We start from the raw sequence: 24924 nt of genomic DNA on the forward strand, positions 1-24924 counted from the left end.
ATATATATATATATATATATATATATATATATATATATATATATATATATATGTATATGTATATATGCTGTATTGAGAACCTTTTGGCTCATTATCCTATAATCACTCGATTGTCAGATAGAGCCTCTTAATTCCAGTGCTGTAGTTTACAGCCACCTGTTTTGTTCTAGTATCTAGTGTAAATAAAAAATGCACTCTGTGTCCTCTCTCTAACTCCTACATAATGTTTCAGGATAATGCTCCAGGCTCAGTATACTCACACACTCCTAGACCATGAGCAAACACTATGCTGGAATTCAGCGCTCTCTGCACATTTCATGTATTTTCTGTTTATCCCTCTCACACCCTCGGCACTGAGCATGGTGTCCCTGAAGGCTGAATGAACAGGAAGGAGAAACAGAAAGACAAAGGGGTTTGTGAGGGCTTGGCTCTTGCTGCTGGCTCGAATACTTCGGGGAGCTTCTGAAAGGGACCTACCAAGAGGAGAAAGATGGAGAGAGTGCGATAGAGATAGAGAGAGGATATAAGCATGATGGGAAATAAAGGGTAATAAAGGAATAGACAGAGTGAGTGGGCAGGCGAGGACGAGCGACAGGGAGATAACAAAAGGACAGAGCGAAAAAGGAGGTGAGAGAGAAAAAGCGACATGAAAGAAGGGGAACAGCTGGGCTCTGTCTACACTGACAACCATCTTGGCTGATGAAGACAGATTGGTGACTGTGATAATTCATTTGCTCCTGCGTGGAGGTGATTGAAACGTGCGCTGGTGTCTGTGTGGACATCTGTCACCGCAGAGGAACAACAGGCTCGGCTCAGCGTGAGCGAAAAAACTGGAAAGTTCAAAACATTACTATGTTATGCTAAGTTCAGCGGCGTATGCCTGCACCTCTCAGCTTTCGGAGAGAGCAACTTGAGGGAATTCATTATTGACGACGGTGATGTAGATTATTCTCTGTTTATACCACAGTGGTGTTTTCCATTCTGACTGGTCAAAAGGTGTTGAATTATTTTCTGTCACAGCACGGCTCAGACAGTGGTTCCTTTTAATACATAATCACACTCCATATAAACAGGCTAAAAACAAAAGGTTTTCTGTTAGGACACGTTTATTTGGCAGGTGCGCTTTGTTGCAGTTAGAGGTAAAACTGCATTTTTTTGTCTAATTATCTTAAGAGAATAACGTGAGGCTGGTAAGGGAATGACTGTTTATAGCTGCTAGACCGTAAAAGATACCAGGATCTAACTTCTTTCCACAACAATAAATGTAACTTTAAATGGCTAAAAAAAAACCCCCACCTGCTCTTTGATTATCTTCCTATAACAGCACATCTTAGCATGTTTTATTCCTTACCTAGCATCATTTAGCATTCCTTACTGTATATGTGTCTTGTAGGTGTTTCCTCAAACCAAGCCTAGATCTTAGAAGTAATCTCACTACTGATACACCTAGAGCCTTTCCTGTCTCACCTGCTGCAGTATGTCTCTAAAATAACTCTGTGTGTGTGTGTGTGTGTGTGTGTGTGTGTGTGTGTGTGTGCAGGTCACGCTCTATCAGCGGAGCATCCTCGGGTCTCTCCACCAGTCCTCTCAGCAGCCCCAGGGTGAGTGTCCTTCTTTTTCTTTGTCAGCCTGCTGTGCCTGATCTCTTGCTCTCATTGCTGATGTCCTACACAATCACATGTACTCACATACACACACACACACACACACACACACACACACACACACACACACACACACACACAGGATTCACTCCGCTCTGAGCAGTAGTTAGTTGGGACTTAAACAGACGATTCGTGGAAGTTTAAACCACTGATTGTCTTCAGTCATCCAGGTCATTTAAAATGTTTTGTTGTAGTACCTTAAAGTAAAGATGTTTCGAAATTCATCTGAGAGACTTCATTTGCTTTCAGCTAGACCTGAAAATGCCCTCTAAAGGGTTTGTTACAACCTATAGGCTAATTATAGTTGAGAGCAAAAGTTTGTGTCCCCCACGTTTTTGTTTGTTTGTTTTTTTGCATGACTTTTGCACAGTACTCTATATATTTAATGAAGTTTTTTTTTTTGATAAACCTATGTTGTGTTTGCAATTGTTTGATATCCATGAGAGCAGAGTATTTTTGTGATTTTTTTTTTTAAACAAAAGATCAAAAGGTTAAACAACAAAGACAATTTTTCACAGCCTTCTTTGCTCATATTTACCAAGGGTGCCAATATTAGTGGAGGACCCTGTATATATGACTCAACATAAATGAAAGAGATCAAAATTGTTTTAAGGTTCTTTTGTCTAGCAAATTAACAATTTGCTGCACGGTACTTCATGCTGAGTGAGGAATCGTCTTCCATATTAAACGCCAGTTCAATCCACTTGTTCCTATGAGTTCTTGGAGATCCGTGGAGATCCTCCTTTATCCCTGTTCTGTTCTGAGCCTAGCGGAAATCCAGCTCAGGGAAAGCCGTGTAAAAAAAATCCAGCTTCTTCTGTGAATAAAGGAGGAGCTTGTGGCTAAACTTTTCTGGCTGACTTGTTTCACAGCACTCACAGATACAGCTACCTTTGCCTAAAGCTTAAAGCTCTGCATGACACTAAACCCACGGCTGATTTAAAAGAAATTGATTCCTAAAATCCTCTCTAAAAGCTCTGCTTCTTCTGTCTTCACAGGCAAAAAGATTGTTTTAAGGAATCAAGAAACCATATATTAGATGTCATAACTTTTCTCTCACTTTTCACTTAGTCAGTAGCTATGGCTTCGATGGGACACTTATGAGTCCGATCAGTACGTCACACATTAAATGACTCGAATCAAAAGCCACCTATAAAATAAATCAGCTTTATAGCTGGGCAGGTCTGGAATATTTCCAGCTCCTAAATCTTACACTGGTTCTTGTGAATACATTATATACTGTTCAGAAGTTTGCATCTCCTTAAGTGTTTGGCTGTAATTAAATGAAAAATGTAATATATATATACACATACATACATACATATATATCTCCAGGACATATTTTTGCAACCATTGAGACATGGACTGAATATTACATAAAGTTTGAAAAGTTTTCATCCCTGTTGAGATGCTGTAGTTACTTTGTTTGGATATGCATCATTAAAGTGTCTAATTATTTAAAACAACGCAGGTTTACTTTTTTAAAAGTTATGGAAACTTTCATTAAGCTGAAACTCACAGGTGGGCTGTGAGAAGTCAAGTTTAGAGACAATGGGATCAGGAAAGCAGAAACAGGCCAACCTGTAGAGAGATGGGTATAAGAAGGTATCAAAGTGAAAAAGAATTGGAAGAAACAGGACAAAAATACAGCCAAAGAGTGGAGGAAAAAAATAACAGGGAAATCCAAATCATTATATCATATTCAGGATTATTTTTATTGCTTCACTATTATCTTAATATACATATTTTGACCCTTGTGATAATGAAGGAACATCCATAATATCTAACTGACATTAAATGTCTTGGATGGAGTCATCATTTCAAAGTAAGGGTATACAAACTTCTGCACTGAACTCTACAAAATGATACAGGTTCATGAAAGAACACATTTCACTGTGTGCAATCGCTGCTTCATTTTTGCCTGAGCCACAGCTTCCCACTTTCATCATGGCAACCAGCTCCTTCTTTTATCCTTTCCTTTTGAAAAATGTCTCTTCTTGTACTCCATGAATGGCTTGCTGACGTTTCTGTCTTTTCCGCTATTGGCTAACTGCATGTTCTGTTCTTTTTCTTTTCCTTCTGCATTACCTTGGCTCGATGTTTTCTGACCTCATTTATCTGCCCGTGTCTGTATCCGTGTTTGACCTGTTCTTGCGTTGCTGTGTGGCTGTTAAATGTTCTCCTGCCATCCCTGTGTCGATATGTGGCTTCTGCAATGCACTGGTGCATGCTTATCCCGTAGCCCCTTAGAAAGTTCTGTGTACCTCCTCAGGCGGTTGAATTTTCCTTCTCGCCTCAAACCTGTCCTCCTGACTCCCCTGATCAGCCCCATGTGGAGGCTCACACACCAACATTAAATTCCCTTTCCCCGAACTCAGTGTATGGGCCACTCCTGATGTGCCCAAAAACCCAGACCCTACCTGCTAAGCGCAGAGTCTCTGATAAGTCCTTACATGCCACAAGGTCTAACCCCTTACCAGAGAATGATACCCAGTCTATTTCAACTGCTCACTCGGAGCCCTCTACTCCATGCCAGCTTCAACTGTCACATACCCCCAGCAGTCCCATGGTAGGCCGGGCACCCCGTACTATTCCCCCACAGCTTTCAGTGCCCTTGACTCCCATCATACCCTTAGCCCCTATCCGGCTACACCACTTCCGTCCCATACCTGGTTCTGACCTTAGCACCAAATCTATCCCCATCATCCAGGTGACCCCTCACCCCTCCCCCAGAGGCAGCCCTCTGCCCACTCCCAAAGGAACACCTGTTCACACACCGAAGGAGAGCCCTGCTGGAACGCCGACCCCCACACCGCCTCCCAGCCCCTCCATTGGAGGCATGCCCTGGAGGACACGTCTCAACTCCATCAAGAACAGCTTCCTGGGCTCTCCACGCTTCCATCGCAGGAAACTACAAGGTACTATGACTCCAAGACTAGAACAGTCGCTTTCACCTGCTTAGTAAAACAAAGTAAAACAGTGTGTTATACTATAGTTGCTACATTTTATTACTAAATAAAGACATACTGTTGATGGACATAACATTTAACCAGCCATACAGTGCCATATCTTCATTAACTCCTTAAATTCTTAGGACTGAGTGGCTTTGGATGCTTATAGATGAATAACGGAAACCGTAAACTGGGTTTTTAAGGGGAACCGGATGGTTGGATTGTAAATGCAAGACATTATTTTGTTTTTCTGAACAGTTCCTACCCAAGATGAGATGTCCACCCTCACACCAGAGTCTTCCCCGGAGTGAGTCTCGCATATACTCATGCACACACGCACATATTCACGTGTAAACTCATATTCTTCCTGCCTTATCATATTTCACCGCACAAGCATACACTCACCGTACACTTTATTAGGAACAACTGCACATTCATGGAGTTATCTAATCAGCCAAAATCAAAAATAAAAATAATCATGCAGATACAGGTCAAGAGAGTCAGTTAATGTTCACATCAATCATCAGAATGGACAAAACACGTGATCTCAGTGACTTTAACTGTGGTATGGTGGTTGGTACCAGAACAGCTGGTTTGAGTCGTAATGGTCTGCACTTATATAGCGCTTTTTTAACCTTAGCGGTTTACAGTTTCTCATTCACACACACACACACACACACACACACACGCACGCATATATACACCAATGGTAGCAGAGCTGCCATGCAAGGCGCTTGCCATTCAGTGTCTTTCCCAAGGACGCTTCAGCATGTAGAGTCACGTGGGCCAGGAATCGAACCGCCAACCCTACAATTAGTGGACAACCCGCTCTACCACCTGAGCCACAGCCACGCAGAGTGTTTCAGAAACCGCTGATCTCCTGGAACTTTCACACACGACAGTCTCTAGAGTTTACACCGAATATAGATAACCTTAAGACTAACATATTCATGCTGTAGTAAAAGCCACAAAACGACCACTTTGATTTCATGGGGACTTTATTAATGATTTGCTAACAACAAATAAGACAATATGGGTGCCAAAAAGTTGAGCTTTATTTATTTATTTCTTTATTTTTGAAATGTATTTTTATCTTGAAAGAAAGCGAGGGCTTAGCTTGGCCACCCCTGTTACTGATCTATCAAAGCTACATCAGCGCTAAATATTGTGACAGCAAAAGTATGGCTTCAGTAATGTCTGTGGTAAAAGAGGAAATGTTTCCCTTATTCCACGTTAGATACAAAAAAAAAAAAAGCCTCTGTACTTCAGCGTGATTCTCACAGCTTCAAAGCATTTTTCTAAACGTGGTTAAAAATTGATTGTGAGCAATGTCTGTTGCAACCAAGCCTTTCAGCCCTCCTCTCTCTCCTTCCTTCCTTCTCTCTTGCTTTCTTCTTTGTTGGAAGCTTTATCAGGTTTGCCTCCCACTACGGCTCTTCTTACTACACATGCCACACACAAGGCAACAGCCAGAAGTTTTTTCTTTCTGAAAAATGCCTCATCTCTGGCAGGACTGCACACTTCTTTTATGGTTTTTTTTTTTCCCTCTTCCTTTTGTCTTCTGTAATAGATTCTCCCTTCACTCTACAAGCTGACTAGGACTGCGTCCTCCCTGTCTCTTTTGTTCTTCTCTGTCTGTCTCATAAAATCTGACCCCCCCACCCCCACCCCCTTTTCTTTACAGGCTAACACTACTGTAACTGTAAAAATGAGTAATGTTGGAAAATTATTACTATGTAATGTTTAAAGATTTTTTTTATAGATGTGTAGAGCAGCTTGGATCCAAAGTAGGAAAACATCAATACCTTTTTTCCTTCTCCGGACTGTGTATGAGTATGAGTACATATGTTTTGGTACGTTTTTGGAGCGTTACACACACTGATACTGATACTGAAACGAGTAACCTGCTTAGTATTAATTAATCAGGGACATCACAGAACATTTTATTTAGCTTATTTATATTGTGACGGTTTACAGAGTGGACGTAAAAAGTGCACGTGTGTTCATGCACTCAGGCTAGTAGACTTCTTTTATTTTTTAGCTAGTCATTTTTATCTTCCACAAGCTAGTTGATTTTTCATGAAGTGCATGAGCTACATTAGCTACCTTGGATGGAGTAGGGTTGCGGTGAAGTGTGGGGTTTCTTTTCCATTTCAGAAACTGTACAGCTGTAAGTAAAGTATATGTTTTGTTTTTATTGAATTGGTAATCCTCGTTGCCAATGACTGATAGCAGCTGATCATCACGAATAGCGTACTGGCTAAGACCTGTTCTTTTCACTCAGTGTTTCTTTTCAGTGAGTTTCACATTTAAGGTGTTTTAGCAGGTCAAGTCTATTGTCGGAAGATGCTGCAGTTCCTCTTCTTGATATTTTAACAGAGCACAGTTTACAGTCTGCTTTGCTTTGATTGATATCATTAATCATGAAATGTGTCATTTTCTGCTCATTAGCACAACAATGTACACTCCCCATACGTCATATCACCTGCTATCGGTTCTTGGGATCAGAGCTTTTTTTTTTTTTTAAATTTAACGAGTACGAGTAAATAAACCCGGTATCGGACAGATACCCGATACCAACTTCCAGACCTTGAAAGCCTTTCCTATAGATTTATGATTGTGTATTTTTTTTCTCTACTCACAGACTTGCCAAAAAGTCCTGGTTTGGTAACTTTATCAACCTGGAGAAGGAGGAGCAGATCTTCGTGGTGATCAGGGACAAGCCTCTGAGCTCCATTAAGGCAGACATAGTGCAAGCCTTTCTGTCGGTACGCAACCCCATCGACATTCTTAACTTCCTGTTTGAGTCAGCTCTGTGAATGTATGGAAGCATCGCTGTATGCCTCTATAAGCATGTTGATAGACTGTGTTTGCACATTTAGCTGAGTTTAGCTGATTTATATCATGATTTGGTAAAATGCTAGGCTACAGCACTTTTATATTCCCCCGAAGCGAGACTTTCATTGTAGGCCAATAGAAAATGAAGCGAGAGCAGTGATCATTAGCATATAGATGCTGTTCCAGTGAAAGACTTGTTCGGTGTGTGGAGGTGGCAGAGTCCGTGAAGGCATGGTTTACATGCTGCTACTAAGACGTGGTCATTAACTTGTGAAAGAAAACATTTCAATGGCCCGCTGTTTTTTCTTCATCTTCCGATGGAGACGGTTTTTTTCAGGAGGAAGGAGGATGTACAGACCGATGCAATTTCTTGCATGTAGGCATCGGCTTCAAAACAGATTCGCTGCTTGTATTTATAAAGGACGATGTTCAGCGAAGATGTCGTGAACTTTCTCCTGCCCTCCTTTTTCCATTCCTTCTTCACTTTCACCTTCTCCTCTTTTCTCAACTTTCTTTTCTGTTCTATTCTATTCCCTTCTCCTCATCTCATCTCTTCTCTCTTGTTTTTTTTTTCCTCCTCATTTTTCCTTTCTTGTCATCTCTCCTTTTCTCTTCTCATTTCTTTCCTCTGCTCTCATACCGTGCCCTATTCTGTCCTCCATTCCTCTCATTTCCGTTCTCCCGTCTTCTTTTCTTTTCCTCACACCTCATTTCCTCGCTTTCTTTTCTCTCCTACTTCTTCTCCTCTGCTGCTCACTTCTCCTCCTTCTCATCTCCTGTCCTTTCCTCACTTCATTTCTCATTTACTCTCATCTCTTCACCGTACTTTTCGTTTCTCTTCACCTCTTTTGTGCTCTCATCTCCTGTCCTTTCCTCACTCTTTATCTTTTCTCATCGCGTTTTCATTCTATTATTTCTTTCCTCATCTTCTGTCTTCTCCATTTCTTTTCCCTTCTCCTCTCCTCCCCTCTGCTATCCGCTCACCACTTCTTTCTTCTCTCTACTTCTTTTTATTGGTTTCTTCTCGTTTCATTCGCTCTCATCGTCACCCTACTCTTCTTCTCTCGTCTCTCCTCCCTCTTCAGATCCCTAGTCTCAGTCACAGTGTGATCTCCCAGACGAGTTTTCGGGCAGAGTACAAGTCTACAGCAGGTCCCACTGTCTTCCAGAAGCCTGTGAAGTTCCAGGTGGACATCACTTACACAGAGAGCAGCATGGCCACCAAGGAGAACGGTATCTACTCCGTCACCTTTACCCTGCTCTCAGGTAACCCTGCTCTCACTAGCCTTATTATCACAAGTCATCATTTTCTACACAACAGTGGCTTTTAGGGCACCCTCCACTTTCTCCCCTCTACAGGGCTGCCCTTCCTAAACGCCCTCTTTCAGACTGCCTGGGGCTTTTTAAACTCAAAAAAAAAAAAAAAAAAAAAAAAAAAAAAGGAAGTGGCACTTTTCTAAAGTACAGGTCATTCATAGCCTACTGTGTTTGACATGATTTCACTACAGGAGGTCAAACTGGAGGAGCTACACCTTATTCCTCTCTCAGCGGCTTTTCTACTGTCAAGGTGCCTGTGCTGGTGCCCAATCTCAGATTATTCTTCCCTCTTACCACAATAAAAGAGCTGGTTCTCAACCAACAAATCATTTTGGTCCCTGGTCTGAAACCAACACGTTATGGGCTTGGAGATGGCGCTATTACATCTTTATTCATTATAGCCACTATTGAAATAAGATGTGATCCGTACGGGGATTTTTGTTGGAAATAAGTGAGCCATCCACTTTATTAGGAACACCTGTACACCTGCACATTCATGCAGTTATCTAATCAGCCAATCATGTGGCAGCAGCACAGTGCATCAAATCATGCAGATACAGGTCAAGAGCTTCAGTTCACATCATACATCAGAATGAAGAAGCTTTTTTGATCTCAGTGACCAGATGGTGCCAGATGGGCTGGTTTGAGTATTTCAGAAGCTGGGAATTTCACACACAACAGTCTCTTATGACAGAGTTTGCACAGTGTGGTGTGAAAAACAAAAAACATCCCGTGAGCGGAGGGTCTGCAGGCTGAAGCACCTTGTTGATGAGAGAGGTAAGAGGAGAATGACCAGACTGGTCTGAGCTGATAGGAAGTCTATAGTAACTCAAATAATCACTCTTCACGTTGAGATGGATGGGCTGCAACAGTTGTAGACTGGAAAAAGACCAGTATTTTTTTTTTCTTCTAATCTTCAACTGCCCAGTTTGGGTGAGTCTATGCCTATGACTGCCTCAGATGCCTGTTCTTGGCTGACGTGAGTGGAACCTGATGTGGTTTTCTGCTGTTGTAGCCCATCCACCTCAAGGTTTGATGTTTTGTGCATGCTGAGATGCTTTTCTGCTCACCACGGTTGTAAAGAGTGATTATATGAGTTACTATATCCTTCCTGGCAGCTTGAACCAATCAGGCCATTTTCCTCTGGCTGGTACAGGTGTTGCTAATAAAGTGGATGGTGAGTATATATATTTTTTATTTAGTGATGGATGTGCAACTCTTGGTGAAATTGTGTCATATCTTGATGCTCCCTTACCTCAAATTGTTGTACACAGTCTCCTGTTCCCCCCCTCCCTTTCTTTACTTTGTGCAATTTGTGTTTATTGTTTTGTTTTTCCTTGTTGTTGTGTCTCTTCGTGGTCTGTCTAACCCCCACGTACATGCAACCCCTGTTCCTCGTTACACAATTTGAAAGAAAAAAAAATTCTCAGACTTACAGGTAGAACTTCAAAAAATCTTCCATGGTATGCCACACGTACTGAGAAACTTCCACGTCTGATTTTGTAACCGTTTATCTCTCAAACGAGCGCTGGTTCCCTGAGCAAGCACGTGCACCTTGTCAGATAGATCCAGAAACAAAACGACAGAGATGTCCTAGTTACTCTCCACCAGGCTGCCTCCTTTCCACCGCAGTGCGTTCGAGCAGTCACTGTGCTAATATAAGCTCCACACTCTAATTATCACTGCTGCCAATGACATCCCGTTTCTGTTGCACTCACAGGCAATTAGAGGCAGAACAAAAACAAAGGAAGCACCATTAGTCAGATTGTTCTCATAGAAACACATTATTTTACATGCTAATGTCTGAGTGTTCTATGTCATTTTAACCATTATATCATTATATTTTATTGGCTTCGAGAGGTTCTATAGACAGCTGTTCGAATTCAGATTTAAGGGCTACGTAGTCAAGTACTCGAAGATCGTAATGTCTTGCAGGTTGATGTGCACTAAACCCGATATGTGGTTCCAGGTCCGAGTCGGCGCTTTAAGCGGGTGGTGGAGACGATCCAGACGCAGCTGTTAAGCACACACGACCAGCCGGGAGTCCAGCAGCTGGCTGGTGAGTGAAGCTCCATCCCCCATATGGCCCTTTCCCAAAACCCTCCTTCAGCATCCACCACATGCATGCTCCCCTCTCACTACGCACCGCCCCATAGCACTTACCCCACACCCACTCGCTCAACACATGCATTAATCAGACTGTGGATGTACACAGAGAGCTCGGGAATACAATTACACGGGCGGTGGAAAGCTTTTTATGGGGTATACTCTGCTCATAAACCCTTATACAATCCCACTGGGATCTTCCCGTTTATTATCTCGATCACTAAACCTTCATGCATCAAGATTATTATAAACACTGTAGTAAAGAAACAATCGCATCGTTTAATGGAAGACATATTGTGTTTCAAAGAGCTGCCACTGATTCTATTTTAAGAGCAAAGGTTCAAATGGAAAAAAAAAAGGGGGAAAGAAAGAGAAGCACCTTTGTCCTTCCTCTATGCATGTCTTTCCTTCTGACTCATACACCGTCTGCTGCAAGCCTGTGTCCTCTACTGTACATCTGCTTGATGACAGCTCCCCCTACTGAGACAAAACTAGTTCTACAACAGCATCTGAAATTAAATTTGCCATTACTTTAGCTTGCTCCACTGATGCATTACAAGATCTGCTTTAAACTTGTGCTTTTAATCAATGTGAATTTTGTTATTCAGATACTGGAACTGGTCAAACTAAATTCAAAAGTCAACAGTGGATTCATGCCTCAGAGATCAATCCTTGTCCACATCAAACTAGTAAAACCACTAATGTGATTGCAGATGCTACACGAGGGGTTTCAGTGTCTCATTAATTAAGGGTCTTTACCGACTGCACAAACATGTGGCATGAGAAAACCAGAGAATTCTGCTTTTCCTTTTGGCCACTGGTTTAGTACCAAAGGTCCAGCTTCAGTACCTGCTCAAGACTGGCACCAAAAAGACCTAATGGTACTTAGGTATCCGATGAATAGGTTGTTGCTGATTGGTTATAAATGCTGACACACATCCAGAGGTGCCAACTAGTGTTGTCATGATACCGTAAACATATCTTGCGATACTATAACAGCTGAAGTATTACAATACCAAATATTACCGCTCAGTACTGTGTTAATTCATCATTCGAATCTACAAAATGAACCAAATTTACAGAAATACATAGATAAAAATGAAAATATACAAACCCGATTTTGCTCTGAATACTTTATTAATGAGAATAAATAACTGGCTATTGGAAAAACTCAAGAACATTCATAGAAATGGCAAGCAACTAATGTGAATCATAATCATCTGTTTTTCCCTAGAGTAATGAAACATTGGAAATGGAAATTTATTAACTCCACGTTAATAAATAAGCAATACCATATAAAGTGTGAACTCTACACAGCATTTCGTGCCACTCGAAAGGACCACGTTTGCAATGTTTATGCAGACATAAGTGTTCAAATGAGCATTACTTATGGTACTACCGTATTGATGATACTACTGTTTAAAAAATACAGTGGCATTGGCAGTATTATGAAGCTTTACTATCGCGATACCTTAGTACTGGTACAGTGCTGTGAAAAAGTATTATCCCCCATAATTACTAATTCCCCAAATCTATGAAACTGCATTCATAATGGGGTTCAGCTGGACTAGACGCAACCGGGCCTGATTACTGCAAACCCTGTTCAATCACATCAACACTTAGTGAACCTTCCCAGAAGTGGCTGACCTTCCAAAATTCCTCCAAGAGCACAACTACTCATCCAGGAAGTCACAAAAGAGCCAAGGACAACATCAAAGGACCTACAGGCCTCTCTTGCATCAATAAAGGTCACTGTTCATGACTCCACTATCAGAAAGACACTGGGCAAAAATGGCATCCATGGAAGGGTGGTAAGGTGAAAACCACTGCTAACCCAGAAGAACATTAAGGCTCGGCCTTTTGCCAAAACACACCTTGATGATCCTCAAAACTTTTGGGAGAATGTACTGTGGATTGATGAATTGAAAGTGGAACTGTTTGGAAGACAGGGCTCCCGTTACATCTGGCGTAAACCAAACACAGAATTCCACCAAAAGAACATCATATCTATGGTCAAGCATGGTGGTGGCAGTGTGATGGTGTGGGGATGCTTTGCTGCTTCAGAGCCTGGGCAACTTGCAATAATTGAGAAAAACATGAATTCTCCTCTCTACCAGAAAATCCTAAAGGAGAATGTCTGGTCTTCAAGCGTAACTGGATCATGCAGCAAGACAATGATCCAAAGCACTGCACTAGTCCTATAAGTAAGTAAAAGAGAGATCTCTAGTTTTCAGGATGGTAAATTGTGCACTTATATAGCACTTTTATCCAAAGCGCTTTACACTGTGTCTCATTCACCCATTCACACACACACTCACACACCAATGGTAGCAGAGCTGCCATGCAAGGCGTTAACTTGCCATCAGCAGCAACTTGGGGTTCAGTGTCTTGCCCAAGGACACTTCGGTATGTGGAGTCACGTGGGCCGGGAATCGAACCGGCAACCCTACGATTAGTGGACAACCCGCTCTACCACCTGAGCCACAGCCCACAGAAGCGTTTGGTTGCAGTTATTACTGCTAAAGGTGGCACAACCAGATTTTAAGTTTAAGGGGGACAATTAGTTTTTCACGTGGGTGATAGGTGCTGGATAAAATAAATAAATAAATACTTTCAGAAAACCTTATAACAGTGATCTCAATAGAATTTTTCCTCACTGTTTTCTTCATGTTGCTTGGCACACACCCAAACAAATTTCCTGTCTCACCAACCGACATAAGCAACGTTAATTTCTGTTCAAATTCTGGATTTTCTTGTTAGCAGTGTTGGCGCCTCTACACGTCATGTGACAGCATAATCACAAGCATAATATTTGTGCTGTTAAGAGCAGCATTGTGCGGTTGTATTTCTTAACCTGAATAAATATTTACCTTTCATTTTGTTTAGTTTTATGGCTAAACGTTCTGTTTGTAAAATCCTTGCAGTATTATTTTCATAATCATCAAATTTACAGTCATTTTTATTTAGTTATTTGTTGTCGTTTAACAGCTCCGCTTCGTCAATAACAACCTGTTCATCAGTAAACTTGTTGCGTCCGCTTAACGTTCCGTAATAAAATGAGTGATGAAAGGAACTATCCTATCCAACATCATCTTATTAGTGTTGGTCCGTTGTTAAGATGATATGACCTGATGATGCAGTGACTTTTAGTCGTTTTTGAAGTAGAACTATGTGCACAAGTTCCATTGGTTTTACAGTTGAGTTCTGAATGTGCAGTCGGGGGAAAAATAAAAACGTGTCTCAGGTGTTCTGTTCTGATATCAGGAATGGGGGGGACACCAGGCTAGAGAGCTTCAACATCTCAGCTCACTGCATTCCATCACTCTTCTCTGTATTTCTCTCACTCTCTCTCCCTGTCTCTCTTTCTCTTCTTGTTATTCACCATTTGTCCTCTTTTGCTGCTTCCCTCTTTCTTTCTGTCAAACACACTTTCATACAGCCATCACCGCCACTGCTACCTGCCTCTCACTCCGTATCGAGCGACTCAGAGAGTGTGAGTGAGTGAGTGAGTGAGTGAGTGAGTGAGTGAGTGAGTTTGTGTGAGGCAGAATACAGGCTCACTCCCACAATGCACTGATGAATGGCATGTGCTCAGGAGAGCTCAGGGGAGCACTACGCCGATGCTCAACTACACAAAGTAGTTTTTTGTTGGATGCTACAAACTATACTATACCAACTGAGCATAGGGATAAATAAGTATTTTTAAAATTCTGATTATTTTTAAATACAGTATCCACTCGATAGGATATCACTCAAATTGCTCATTTCTGCTTCATATATATTTTATCATCATATTGCTTAAGCAACTCTTGATGCGGTATCACTATCACTCGGACTTACTCTACCAGAGTTTCCGTTAGCCGGTAAATACTGGGTTTTGGCCATTAAAAATTTTAAATGTCCAAAAAAATCGAAAACTGACGGACACGATGTCCGGTTAAAATATTTAACACGAAGCAGACATACATTTGACAAAATACGTTCACATTTGCACACCTGAATGAGGTCTTTGTCTGCGCTAATATTTTTTAAAACATGCTTCTCCTGTAACCTGTACTATGATTTGCTCGCATTATTCAAATCATTCAACATACACACACACACACACACACACACACGTGTCTTTGTGCTGGTCGTCTCTCTCAGGCTAATCCAACACAAGGCAGAATCACATGTTACCTGTCAATTCGATCCACTTCCTCTCCATCCTCAGCTAACACTCGACCACGCCCCCACCCCCTCAATCGCATACTTATGCATAGTCCAAAAAATTACAGTGCAAAAATAAACATGAGATGATTGGATATTTTCCATTTTGTCCGATAAACTTTATCATTCCCGGGCACGTTGGCCGGTGAAAACTATGTACTCTAGTTATATTTGTTGATTATTTTCCAATAACAGCATGTCTCAAAGTGTTAAATCGCAAAGTCAAAGTATGTGTGGGCCCAAAGATCAGTCCACTTGTAACTTTCACCTCACTGAGCTCTGTAAATTCACAGTATCTTCCACAGCAATGCACCCTCCTTTGGTTTCACCCCAATGATTCATTACAATCCTTCTGAAAGTGCACCTCCCACTTGTCACTCACTGATAAATTCGAACGTAAGATGGCTGCAGTACCGCGAAAACGTTTGCAGATGATTTGTGTGCAAACGTGCTCACTATTTGGTGATATAAACAAATTTTCCCTAAAATCTTCCCAAATATTTAGTTACTGATGTCCATGCTGTGTGGTTGGACTCTGAGAGCAAATCTGTTATTTTCATATAACCATATTAGGCGATAACTGGTATAAATGCATAATCAAACATAATGTCTGTTGTGTGAATGTCTGTGTTTGGTGGAACTGGGAGTTAGCAGTTAGGACTACAGACTGGGAGTTAGCAGTTAAGACCGCAGACTGATAGTTAGCAGTTAGCACTACAGACAGGGAGTTAGCAGTTAAGACCGCAGACTGATAGTTAGCAGTTAGCACTACAGACAGGGAGTTAGCAGTTAAGACCGCAGACTGATAGTTAGCAGTTAGCACTACAAACAGGGAGTTAGCAGTTAAGACCGCAGACTGGGAGTTAGCAGTTAAGACCTCAGACTGAGAGTTAGCAGTTAGCACTGCAGACTGGGAGTTAGCAGTTAGCACTGCAGACTGGGAGTTAGCAGTTAAGACCGCAGACTGGGAGTTAGCAGTTAGGACTGCAGACTGATAGTTAGCAGTTAGCACTGCAGACTGAGAGTTAGCAGTTAAGACCACAGACTGGAAGTTAGCAGTTAGCACTGCAGACTGGTAGTTAGCAGTTAGGACTGTAGATTGGAAACCAGTGAAGTGAAATGGGTGAACTAAGGAAGCCCGAAGACAAGTCATATTGCTGCATGTTTTGGGTTAGTTGCAAGGACCTAATGACATATACCTGATAACCACCCAGGAGCGAACTGCAGCAGTCAAGGGAATAAATAAGCACACACTTAGAGAAAAACAAAATGTCCTATTTTCCTGATATATTAGAGAGGAATCTTCTGTGACTGAGTAAGGCTTGCATGTACTTAGAGTGACAGCACATCCAGTACTATACCAAAGTTCCATGTATTGTCAAAAGGAGCAATCAGGAAGGTTTCAAAGTAGAGAGCAGGATCAAACAGCAATTTAGTTTTGCTGGGATTTCTCTTTAACTGATGAGCTGCCATTTATAATGAGACGATTGCCAGACAGGGTGAGACAGTGGTAGCAACCTGGGTATGTGACAGTGGGAAGAAAACTGCATGGTGGCTTCCTGTAGCCGATAAAAGGATCTGTTATATACAGTGAATATAAAAGTTTATACCCCCCCCCCCTTGTCAAGGGGGGACAAAAAGAAAAAGAAAAAAAAAAACGTAACCTGGTTACACAAGTGTGCACCCCCTTTTATAATGGGGAATGTGACTGCGCTCAGAATGAACCAATCACTCATGTTCGAAAAGTAATTCTCATACTCCTGTCATCAATGAAGGGATTCTGATTTACACAAAATGAAACTCAGATGTTTCTTAGGATATTCTTGACATCATCTTGGTTTCATCCTACAGCTGAAGCCTTGGTCAGCAAAGTGCTTACAAAGCATGTACGGATAAGGATGTCATTGTCAAAGGGTATTAATCAGGAGAGAAGTACAGAAGAATTTCTGAAACATTAGATGTATCATGGAACACTGGGAGGGCTGTGCACTGGAGATGCCCTGACAATTTGATGGATAGATCTGGAGCATTTTTGCAAGGACTGAGTATGCTCTATTATAAGCAAAACTGATTTAACAAATAACACAGTATTAGTGAAGGGGTAATTGTAAGGGTTTTTTTTTTTCCCACCCTAAAAGATAGTTTTTCACTTGAATTCTGTTGGCTGTTGCATCACATGAAAGGTGGAAATAGATCTGACATGATTTATCTTGGTTTTGTTCTGTTTTACATCAAAAACCTGCCATTTTATGCTTCTTAGTTCTACTGCACAAAAAGAATCCATCAGCCACTAGTTATTAAATGTCTGAAGTGCAACCCATATTCTGTATATCTAGTTTTAAATGACCTTATCTCTCCATTAGACTTAGAACAGAAAAGTGCCGTCATTTGGCGGCAAAACACCTCTGAGTCCTCGTATGCTCATTCATCTTGCCCCTCTCTCTTCTTTTCCTCATCTTTTTCATCTTTCTCTGGCCACTTCTCCTTGTGTGAAGCCCATTATTCATTTGTTTGTTTGTTCTCTCTCTCTCTCTCTTTTCTTTTTCTCTTCCCGTCTGTGTACCTAGGCAGCCCATTGAGTAACTTCTTTGACGTAATTAAACAACTTTTTTCAGACGAGAAGAACAGCCAGGTGCTCCATCCACCTGGCACGCCCAACAGACACCCGCGGCACGATCCCGAGCCTAGTGACTCTAAAAGCCTGGCAGGAAATGTCAGGGACAATGCCAGGATGCTGGCCTCTGTTGGGACGCAGGAGCAGCCCTAGAGACCTGTAGAAATAATACAGTCATACTCACTGACTCGCGTACTGTCAGCAGTGATGCAAATAATCTTGTCCAATAGACTTTTGTATAATGGAATGACTGTATAAAGATGAACATGTAAAGATGAGCACATCTAGACGCACTCTTCCCCCGACCCCCCTCCCAACCCATGCCATTTCCCTAGACCTGTCTCCATTGCCATCGTTTGTGACAGGCTTTCGTTTGTTTTTTCGTGACTTTTCTTTTGTGTCCACTTTCCTCACTTGTGTGATGACTTGTTTTTACTACCAGGAATTATCCAGAAAAGCTATTAACACCCCGCTCCCCTGCTCCACCCACGTTCTTTGACGGAGGGCGCTGTTCATAATGACGAAAACCAGACGCGTCATCCTTCATCCTCACCTTCTTTTACCTCTCTCCAATGACTTTGTGATCCTTGAGGAAAACATTCACACCGACACCAACATCCAGCCCATGCTCTACCTTCTCTTCATCCGACCTTACACAATCCGACATACAAGGAACTTTTTACGTCTTCAGCTTGCTGAACCGCACACCCCCTACACATTCAGATACAAATACAGACATGCACAACTCTGGGATGGACTCACAAAGGACAATACGGTGTGGGAGATTTGGAGGGGCGGGTGGGGGGGAAACAGATTGTCCCAACGGGATAAAACTCAACACAGATTGTATTGTCATTTTCAATGTTGACTTTCTTTCCAATGAGCCGGATTTGATCTAAAAGCTCTGCTGCAAAAGGACTTATATGCATATATTGTTGTGGGGGGTTGGGGGTCATGTAGAGAGGAATGGACTGCTGGTTCATGAGCTTATCCAAATGAATAATTTCCACTGTACAGACCAACAAACTTCTTATGTATAACAAAATGCCTAGATGTGCTACTAATGTTTATTTATGTTGTAGATTCTGAAATCTTGTGCTGCCACACAATATATATATATATCTATATATATATATATAAATATATATATACATACATATTTTTTTCTTGTGTTTTATTATCTTCTGAAACATCATTTAATTAATTTATGAAACATTTGTTTCGAGTAGCTGCTGCACTGAATCTAGAGTTCTGCTATCACTCAAGCTATTTTATGATTCCCATCTCATATCACATCTACCAGCAGTAGAATTAAGGACAAAAGTGTTTAATACATTGTGAATATTTTTGTATTTTTTCTGTATTTATTCATCTGAATTCTTCATTGCATATGTGTACCCTAATTTATTGTCATCAATATGAATATGAGGGGGGGGGGAGTCAGATTAATTGAATGTTATTTATTTACATATTTGAATGTTTGTACGTATGTCCCGACGCAAAACGCAGGTTTTATTTGTTTGACAAATTATTTTTCTCATGACTTGATTGAAGAGATTATGTGAACATTGACAATATTTCGTTTGTTTTTCTAGCACTGAATGATGAAAAAATGTAGTATAAAAATGTTGTTTTTTTAAAAAAAAAAAAAAGAAAAAAGGATAATTTAACAGTTAAGAATGTAGTCTAGCCTCTTTGGGGAGGGAATGAGCATCTTGATATTTGTCAGTTTCATTGTGTGTGTACAATGGATTGAGACAAAACGCTCCTCTTGAGTCAGTTCTCTTGTAAATAGACTGATGTCACCTTCTCATATGAAGGGGGTGCTTGGTACCTGCTCTTCTTCGCTTTTAACTTGTATTGCTGTGTGCATGCCAGACATCGGCTTTCCTTTGCATGGCGTTAGTGTAATTGTTAAATCCCCTCTCTGACCCCTTACTGCTTTCCTCTGTGTTACTTGAGATATAAAAAAAAAAAAAAAAAAACATTCCCGCCCTTCTTTTCGCTGTTATTCTAGCCGCTGTTTTGTGTCTTTCTCTCTTTCATGAACCTTTAGTGCACTGAGTTTTGAAACGCTTCCTCTGGTCTGTATCATTTACCGCTGAGGAAATACCATCAGTCTCAAAATCCTAGTTTACCGACATGGGGAGAGTTTTTTTTTTTTCTTTTCTTTTTTTTTTTCCCTTTTTTTTTGACAAAACAAAAATGAAGCAATACCTGTTGTTAATCATCCTATTTTATACAATAGAATACAACTGATCATGTGACTCCAGACTATAAACACAGAGCAGGAATGAACATGAAGCTGTAACAGAACTGTGAGCAACGTTAGAACAAGAAAAAAAAACAAAAAAACAAACGAAACAATAAACTCATTTAATTATTAGGAATGTCTGTAGCCTTGTCTGTGCGTGTGTGTGTGCACGCGTGCATCAGATTGTGTGTGTGTAGGTGTGCGTGCGATTGTGTTGAATTGTGTGTGTGAATGAGTGTGAGCGTGCACATAAGCTATAGTGTGTACGTGCGTGTGATTGTGTGTTGAAGTGTGTGTGTTTGTGGGGGCACGTGTGTTATTGTGAGTTTGTGTGTGTGTGGGCACGTGTGTTGTGAGTTTGTGTGTGTGGGCACGTGTGTTATTGTGTGTTGTGAGTTTGTGTGTGTGTGTGTGTGTTTGTGGGCACGTGTGTTATTGTGTGTTGTGGCTTTGTGTGTGTGTATGTGGGGGCACATGTGTGTTATTGTGTGTTGTGGGTTTGTGTGTGTGTGTGTGTATGTGGGGGCGCATGTTTTTTAAGCGTGTTGTGGGTTTGTGTGCATGCTCAGGACTGTTGTTGATCTTTGCTATGTCAATATTTAGTGTCTCTCGCATCTCCAGCTCATGAGGTGAGATAAGGTAAGATGCTCTTTTGTTTGTGTGAAGGTTTCTGCATCTTATAAAAGCCGCTCACTTTACTACACTTCACTTTATTATCATTTATTTTATTTTAGATATCTTCACTTCACTTTACTATCATATACTTCATTACAGAGTACTTCACTTTACTACACTTCATATCAAAGTGCAGTTGAATTCTCTTATCTGATTGGTCAGCAGGTGTGTTACTTGTATAACAGCACGGATAGTTTATATTAATGCGCTGATCCTAAATGATCCTTTCTATAAGAACAGCTAATTGACAGACTTGTACGGTGGATGCTCTACATAATCTAAGACTAATTAAAAAACATCTTTAAAAAATGTTTTTCAAAGAAAAACTTAGAATTGTTGATGTGGTGAAGTTTTTTGTTAGGAGACATTTATTTAATATTTATGGAGGGAGTCACGAGTGTCTGTGCTTTGCAACAGTCTTGGTTATTTATAAAGTTTCCCAGTAAAGTCTTCAGGACAGAGGAGTTTGTGCTTCACTTCACTACATTACGCTTTATTACACTTCCCTTTGGTACACTTCCCTTTAATACATTTTACTACACTTCTCTTTATCACACTTCACTACACTTCTCTTTATCACACTTCACTACACTTCTCTTTACTACACTTCACTACACTTCTCTTTAATACATTTTACTACACTTCTCTTTATCACACTTCACTACACTTCTCTTTACTACACTTCACTACACTTCCCTTTATCACACTTCACTACACTTCCCTTTAATACATTTTACTACACTTCTCTTTACTACACTTCACTACACTTCCCTTTATCACACTTCACTACACTTCCCTTTAATACATTTTACTACACTTCTCTTTATCACACTTCACTACACTTCTCTTTATTACACTTTACTACACTTCTCTTTAATACACTTCACTACACTTCCCTTTAATACATTTTACAAAACACTTCTCTTTATCACACTTCACTACACTTCTCTTTATCACACTTCACTACACTTCTCTTTACTACACTTTACTACACTTCCCTTTATTACACTTTACTACACTTCCCTTTATTACACTTTACTACACTTCCCTTTATTACACTTTACTACACTTCTCTTTAATACACTTTACTACACTTCTCTTTAATACACTTTACTACACTTCTCTTTACTACACTTCACTACACTTCTCTTTACTACACTTCACTACACTTCCCTTTATTACACTTTACTACACTTCACTACACTTCTCTTTACTACACTTCACTACACTTCCCTTTATTACACTTTACTACACTTTACTACACTTCTCTTTATCACACTTCACACTTCTCTTTAATACACTTCACTACACTTCTCTTTAATACACTTTACTACACTTCACTTCTCTTTAATACACTTCACTACACTTCTCTTTATTACACTTTACTACACTTCTCTTTATCACACTTTACTACACTTTATCACACTTTACTACACTTCTCTTTAATACACTTTACTACACTTCTCTTTACTACACTTTACTACACTTCTCTTTATTACACTTTACTACACTTCTCTTTATTACACTTTACTACACTTCTCTTTATTACACTTTACTACACTTCACTTCACTACACTTCTCTTTAATACACTTTACTACACTTCTCTTTACTACACTTCCCTTTATTACACTTTACTACACTTCTCTTTACTACACTTCCCTTTATTACACTTTACTACACTTCTCTTTACTACACTTCCCTTTATTACACTTTACTACACTTCTCTTTACTACACTTCCCTTTATTACACTTTACTACACTTCTCTTTACTACACTTTACTACACTTCACTACACTTCTCTTTACTACACTTCTCTTTACTACACTTCACTACACTTCCCTTTATTACACTTTACTACACTTCACTTCACTACACTTCTCTTTAATATTCTTTACTACACTTCCCTTTATTACACTTTACTACACTTCTCTTTACTACACTTCACTTCACTACACTTCTCTTTAATACACTTCACTACACTTCTCTTTAATACACTTCACTACACTTCTCTTTTAATATACTTCACTACACTTCTCTTTACTACACTTCACTACACTTCTCTTTATTACACTTTACTACACTTTACTACACTTCCCTTTATTACACTTTACTACACTTTACTACACTTCCCTTTATTACACTTTACTACACTTTACTACACTTCCCTTTATTACACTTTACTACACTTTACTACACTTCCCTTTACTACACTTCTCTTTATCACACTTCACTACACTTCTCTTTATCACACTTTACTACACTTCTCTTTAATACACTTCACTACACTTCCCTTTACTACACTTTACTACACTTCTCTTTAATACACTTCACTACACTTCCCTTTACTACACTTTACTACACTTCCCATTGCTACACTTTACTACACTTTACTACACTTCCCTTTATTACACTTTACTACACTTTACTACACTTCCCTTTATTACACTTTACTACACTTTACTACACTTCCCTTTATTACACTTTACTACACTTTACTACACTTCCCTTTACTACACTTCACTTCACTACACTTCTCTTTAATATACTTTACTACACTTCCCTTTACTACACTTCACTACACTTCACTTTATTACACTTTACTACACTTCCCTTTACTACACTTCTCTTTATCACACTTTACTACACTTCTCTTTAATACACTTCACTACACTTCTCTTTATTACACTTTACTACACTTCTCTTTATTACACTTCACTACACTTCTCTTTATTACACTTTACTACACTTCTCTTTAATACACTTCACTACACTTCTCTTTATCACACTTTACTACACTTCTCTTTAATACACTTCACTACACTTCTCTTTAATACACTTCACTACACTTCTCTTTAATACACTTCACTACACTTCTCTTTATCACACTTTACTACACTTCTCTTTAATACACTTCACTACACTTCTCTTTATTACACTTTACTACACTTCTCTTTAATACACTTCACTACACTTCTCTTTATTACACTTTACTACACTTCTCTTTATCACACTTTACTACACTTCTCTTTAATACACTTCACTACACTTCTCTTTATTACACTTTACTACACTTCACTTCACTACACTTCTCTTTAATACACTTTACTACACTTCTCTTTACTACACTTCTCTTTACTACACTTCCCTTTATTACACTTTACTACACTTCTCTTTACTACACTTCCCTTTATTACACTTTACTACACTTCTCTTTACTACACTTCCCTTTATTACACTTTACTACACTTCTCTTTATCACACTTTACTACACTTCTCTTTAATACACTTCACTACACTTCTCTTTAATACACTTCACTACACTTCTCTTTAATACACTTCACTACACTTCTCTTTATCACACTTTACTACACTTCTCTTTAATACACTTCACTACACTTCTCTTTATTACACTTTACTACACTTCTCTTTAATACACTTCACTACACTTCTCTTTATTACACTTTACTACACTTCTCTTTATCACACTTTACTACACTTCTCTTTAATACACTTCACTACACTTCTCTTTATTACACTTTACTACACTTCACTTCACTACACTTCTCTTTAATACACTTCTCTTTACTACACTTCTCTTTACTACACTTCCCTTTATTACACTTTACTACACTTCTCTTTACTACACTTCCCTTTATTACACTTTACTACACTTCTCTTTACTACACTTCCCTTTATTACACTTTACTACACTTCTCTTTATCACACTTTACTACACTTCTCTTTAATACACTTCACTACACTTCTCTTTATTACACTTTACTACACTTCTCTTTATTACACTTTATTACACTTCCCTTTATTACACTTTATTACACTTCCCTTTATTACACTTTATTACACTTCCCTTTATTACACTTTACTACACTTTCCATTATTATGCTTAAATACATTTCACTTTTCTTTTTTTGGGTTTCCTCCCACTTTCCAAAAACATGTCAGTAGGTAAATTTGCGACTCTAAATTGCCCCTAGGTGTGAACGAGTGTGTAAATGTGTGTGCGCGCATAGGATACAAAGTGGTTACTGAAGATGAATGAAATTAGCTAGTTGGTTAAATTAAACTGAAAAAAAACAACAACAACAACAAACACTTCCATTATATTAATATTGAGAACTATTTATAGCAACAGATTCATTGAACTAATTAAATGTTTCAACATAATTAGTATGCATAAGAGAAGAAGAGCTTGTAAATCCCACTTTACTCCCAGCTTTACCCCTTTGTGTTTCTTATGGTTCGTTTTACGAACTATAAATAAAAAATAAAAAAAAAAA

General features: G+C 39.7%; 1 protein-coding gene across 1 annotated transcript in view; it reads left to right on the forward strand.

Annotated features, from left to right (window-relative positions):
• The window catches only part of brsk2a (BR serine/threonine kinase 2a), a 216293-nt gene extending 198433 nt beyond the window's left edge, over positions 1-17860 (forward strand). The window contains exons 13-19 of the mRNA XM_053642392.1: positions 1541-1601; positions 4375-4582; positions 4874-4922; positions 7260-7383; positions 8539-8719; positions 10740-10829; positions 17653-17860. Coding sequence (XP_053498367.1) covers positions 1541-1601; positions 4375-4582; positions 4874-4922; positions 7260-7383; positions 8539-8719; positions 10740-10829; positions 17653-17852 — 913 coding nt within the window. The 3' untranslated portion in view covers positions 17853-17860. The remainder of the gene's footprint in view (positions 1-1540; positions 1602-4374; positions 4583-4873; positions 4923-7259; positions 7384-8538; positions 8720-10739; positions 10830-17652) is intronic.
• Positions 17861-24924: the final 7064 nt, after the last annotated feature.

This window comes from Ictalurus furcatus, chromosome 14 (genome assembly GCF_023375685.1).
Source record: "Ictalurus furcatus strain D&B chromosome 14, Billie_1.0, whole genome shotgun sequence".
NCBI lineage: Eukaryota > Metazoa > Chordata > Actinopteri > Siluriformes > Ictaluridae > Ictalurus > Ictalurus furcatus.